Source organism: Amphimedon queenslandica, unplaced genomic scaffold, assembly GCF_000090795.2.
Source record: "Amphimedon queenslandica unplaced genomic scaffold, v1.1 AMPQUscaffold_10761, whole genome shotgun sequence".
NCBI classification, from domain to species: domain Eukaryota; kingdom Metazoa; phylum Porifera; class Demospongiae; order Haplosclerida; family Niphatidae; genus Amphimedon; species Amphimedon queenslandica.
Window position 1 is genome coordinate 2,384 of NW_003548989.1, and position 5,207 is coordinate 7,590.

Here is a 5,207-nt window from a genome sequence, read left to right on the forward strand (position 1 = left end):
CACCAAAGGGTATGATTTACACTTCAGGCCTAACAGTTAAATATATTGCTCATAAAAATTCTGTCACACCTTTCAGTGAAAAAGGTTTATAGCTTTTCAAAAGTGGGAGTATTTTTAAACCAGCCAACTACAGGTAGCTAGGTATTAACCAATCAAGTGCTCCCTCTGTTTAGCTATTATGATAATGAATTTCTTGATTCTTGATCAAATTTTTCTGACCTTTTAAGCTCATCTGTAGTTTAATGCTCGACCAGAGAACTATGGAAACCACTTTTTCCGCTAATGAAAAGGCGTATTTTACAAGTTCACTACTGAACTGAACCTAAAAAGGTCAAAGTTTAACCCTTTGCTCATTTTTGAGCTGTATGACTGATACAGCTCCAAAAGGATGTGACAGTGGTGGTAAATTTTCTCCCATATATCTGTACACGTATTTATATGGGAGAAACCAGTGTGATATTTCAGTTGTAATTGGATGCCATCCTATTAAGAAAGGGGGCATATTGAGGTGACATAATGTGTTTAATGAGTAAATTGTTTTTATAAAGCTTTACAACACTGTTGCAACAATCGTGGAGATAAAAATCAGTTCTATCTCTACAACAGTTGTATTCTAACCACAGAATACATACAACAGCCACAACTGTATACCTTATAGTGGGAAATTTATGAGAGTAAATTTTGGCAAATTGCTAAGTTTTAGGTGATTGGTGGATTTTAATTTGGCAAATTCGTGGCCACATGCCATTGAGCATGCATATAATTGCTGAAAATGGTGGATTTATTTTGATAAATTGCTATCAAAATGCCAACTTGCCAAAGTTAATTCCCTCCAAAATTTCCTGCTATACAGTACAAACCATATATACAAGATACATGTACCATATTTATTTCCTTGCAGGACAAAAAATTTGCGTAAAATAGAATTAAAAATGCCAAAACCTGGGCTCGATCCCACAACTCTAAGATCTGGAGACTCAGCTTAACAAATTAGGCCATTTAAGGTACATGTACAACGTGTACATGTAGCTTTTAGCATCTGGTATACATTGTATCTTTAGTCTATTAGTCTAAAAATAAATTATGTCAAATTTGACAGTTTGAGCTCTTGCATGGATATAATCAATTTGAGCTAAATTGTCTTCCATGTTGGGTGGCAAGAATGAATTACATGAGACTATAAGTGGAATGGAGAGAATGGAGGGGAAATTCTGAATAAACTCTGCTGTTGACCTTTGAGGATAAAAGAAGGCACATGTATGTGACAAAAGTATTGAGTGAGGAATTCTCTATAATATTCTGTAGTGAAGTACGATATCTCGCTGATAAAAAATCACATTTTGTTTTATACCTCCATTTGTTGTGTACATTCTTGCCACTCAAGATGGCAGACAGTGTAGCTCCACCCTTAGGTTAATTACATTCATACAAGAGCTCTATACTTCAGCTGTCTTGAATATTGTACTGAGTATCATAAAGGAGCAGCTGGACTTTGTCGTCAATCCACTAAAGCTTTTACATCTCGGGCATTTTGATTATTGACTCAATAATTAGCTCTACATGTGTGTACTTCACACCCATTATTCAAATCATGCATTGCTTTGTATATTACCACAATAATGGTTGATATACATGTAACTGATTAGGAATAATTAATGAGATTTATGCTGCACTACTTGTAAACAGTAGTATGAGTAAACCAACTCTGCAGAGTTGGTTTACTCAAGCCCCATTTACTACTGTTTACAAGTACAGTGTGTCAATGTGCTGGTTTAGCCATGCACCCTGAGCCTACACTAACAGTTCTCTGTATAATAAATGCCATAGATATGCCCTCACCTCTTTTTAGAATCTCAAATGTTTATCACAGAAAAGCCTCAAAGATGTAGCTCTCAAACTCAAAGCACATGTAAGTTGGCCCTCTTAACTATATATTTATGTTATAATTACATACAGTAGGGGAATGCAATGTGTCTAATAAATCCACTTCACGATTTAATAGAAGAGATTTTCAGCATAATAACATCTTTTCACAAGCTTTTGATTTCTATCATGATAATCTTGTTGCTATTTTATCAGATGATCAGGCTCAGGCTCCTCTTGATCAATTTGTCAAATTAGTCACTTCAAATTTAATTATGCATCCTATAGAAAAGGAGAAAGCACAACGTAATTCAGGCTCAATCATCGGATGCAAGACTCTTATTAGTGATGTCTGGATGTTTATTAACAGAGCAAGTAATCCTGAACGTGCTTTACAAAGAGTCTTGTCAATTCTCATTCAAATTGTACGAGTAGCTGATATTGCTCGTAAAGTTAAGGCTAAAGGTATATGAAATGTGATACATTTTGTTAGTGTCAAATAACTTTTGTTAGCTCTAGAATCTGCTCAACCTGGGGTTAGATGCACTTTACTTTGTGAGATGAATTGTGAACTGAAAAACAAAGATTATGGGCCATCAGCAACTGCATGTGTGTCAGGTAAAATTATCTCTTTGATTATTATATTTATACTATAATTATACAGATACTCAAAATATTGTAGCTCATGATGATATAGTAGATACGTGCAGTTCAATCAAAAGATATGCTCGTAAATTGAAAAAGTATTATCAAGATTTGCATGCTGATCCAAAATGGTCCCCAGCTAAAGATATTTTGGAATATGTAGATTTGGTTGCTGTGTCTATTGAAAATGAATCAAAGAAAGAGTATTCACTTTTAGCTGACCTTTTCAATGTGCCATGTGGCTCTTCTGTCCTGATAGAGGGTATTCCTGGAATTGGAAAATCGACATTAGCCTATGAAATGTGCAAACGATGGGCAGATGGCATTGCCTTACAAAAATACACACTGATCTTACTTTTACGTCTTCGTGATAATGATGTTCAGTGTAACTGGTCACCAGATAAAGTTCAAAAGTTAATTGGAATATATCTCGATAAGCAGTCCTGGAAGTCTGAAGCAGTACAAAAAATATTTGATGGTGATGGTGAAGGTTTGTTGATAATTTTGGAAGGTTTTGATGAGCTACCAGAAGATAAGCCTTCGAATGTTGAGGTCCTTAGAGTGATAATGCGTGACATGTCTGAAGCTACAATCATTGTTACAACCCGTACGTCAACAACTCATGAATTGTCACACAATATTCGATTCAAAAAACACATTGAAATTCAAGGTTTCAATCAAGACAATCGAAACCGCTATGTGAAAACTTTTTTCAAAAATAACGACGAGCAAAAAAAATTATTTAAGCAATATATTGATAGATATCCAATAATTTCTGGGTGCCTTTATATTCCTCTAAATTTAGCTATACTTTTGGACGTATTTACAAATTCCAAATTTTCTAAATTGCCAAAAACAATGACAGAGTTGTACAAAGTGCTCATAAAAATGTTGATATACAGAGAAATGGAGAGTGAAGCACTAGCTAGCAAACTAACTCAAATTCAAAATTTGAGTGCAATACCTGATCCTGCTATCCAAGAAGCGTTTGATACCCTTTGTAAACTGGCCTATGAAGGTACTGTTGCTGGGAAAAGAGGCCAACAGCAATTAGTGTTCTATGGACGGGAAAAGTACAAAACCCTTGGATTGATGAAAAGAGAAGTGAAAGTTTTGCCAAATGAAGGAGGAGACATGTACGCTTACAGCTTCCTCCATTTAACAATTCAGGAGTTTCTGGCAGCATATTATATTTATAGTTTAAGTTCAAATGAAATACAAAAGCATTTCAATAAATACAACAACAGATACAAGATGTTTGTCACAATGCGCTTTTTGGCTGGTTTAACTGAACTTAAAGGAAAAAACCTTGTTACTGTACCTGATGAGCAAATATATTTCCTACATATTTTTCACCAACTCATGGAAATTAAAAATGAGGCGCTTGTTTCTCAAATATTAAACCAGCGAAAAGAAATTGAAGTATCACGTGTATCATCTGTTATGACTGAATATGATTTCTATGTATTAGGAAAATGCATAGGTTTGTCAGTTACTACTTGGAGATTTGGCTTCACATTAAGAGCACTAACAGATAAACATATGAAGATGTTGGTGTCTGGTTTTGAATCAGTGAAAGGAGTGATGGAACTAAGCAGCCACCCCCATGTTAAGCATATTGGTTTGTCTCTTAATCAACTTGGCAATGATGGTGTTTCCAGTGTCCTTAGCTTACCTCCGTTAATTTTAGGAACTATCTTTGAGTTGAATTTAAGAGCCACAACAATTAGTCAGGAGTGTTTACCTCATTGCATTCCAAAAATTGGACATTTTTCCAAACTGGAGACATTCTTATTTCATGACAATGAGTTTAAGGAAGGTGAGCAGCAGCCACTGATTGATAACCTCTGCAGATTAAAAAAACTGAAAAAGGTTTCCTTCTCTAATCTCAGTCCTGCAGAATGTGTTACTGTTCTAACAGACTCTCAGAGTATACGTGAAGTTGAGTTTTATGAATTATCATTGCCATCTATTGAAACAGTTTTAACAACATTAAGTCAATGCAAAACACTTGAGTGCATTGAGATATATCAAACTCACATCACAAGTGAAGTAGTAGGCAGAATGTCAATGCAATCACTACCTCAATTTCTCAGAGAACTAAAACTAAACAATTGTGCTATTGATTCCAACACTGCTTGTGTTATTCTTGATTCAGTTATACGCAATAAGAGTCCAGCTCTACAGATTCTTGATCTTGGGGATAATATCATTGATGACAAAGGTGGTTGTCACTTAGCTGATTTGATACCACTAATCATAGTTCTAGAAAGGCCCCTAAATAAAATTTTCCTTCATCACAACAAATTCAGTGAAATGACAATAAACAAATTAATTGATCAGCTGGCTTGGTATTATAAAGAAATGGTGGTTTATCTTTCGTTGCAATGGGAAGGAACTGTCAATCAGATCATTGGACGTTCACCGATTGATAAATGTGGAGCATTGAAACATTTTAAATTTAAACGTCCTGATATGCATTCATGCACTTCTACTTAAACTTATTAATTAAATATATTTATTACTGATTTTGTAGTTTCGACTATTTTATATTTCTTAAAACTAGTCAGGCAGGCTAAGCCAAAACTAGAAAGCTCAAACCAAGGTCACTTGAGTGATGATGTTCTGAAATGAGTGATAATTATAGATAGATCTAATGGTGCATTGGGTGTGGTCATATGCAAACTTCTATATAAGAA

At 34.8% G+C, this 5,207-nt stretch overlaps 1 protein-coding gene across 1 annotated transcript in view; it reads left to right on the plus strand.

Moving 5' to 3' along the window:
* LOC109589893 (NACHT, LRR and PYD domains-containing protein 5-like) overlaps positions 1–5,076 on the plus strand; it is a 7,069-nt gene extending 1,993 nt beyond the window's left edge. Inside the window, exons 4-7 of the mRNA XM_020005881.1 lie at positions 1,850–1,909; positions 1,957–2,328; positions 2,377–2,481; positions 2,528–5,076. Of these exons, the coding sequence (XP_019861440.1) occupies positions 1,850–1,909; positions 1,957–2,328; positions 2,377–2,481; positions 2,528–5,007 (3,017 nt within the window). The 3' untranslated portion in view covers positions 5,008–5,076. The remainder of the gene's footprint in view (positions 1–1,849; positions 1,910–1,956; positions 2,329–2,376; positions 2,482–2,527) is intronic.
* Positions 5,077–5,207: the final 131 nt, after the last annotated feature.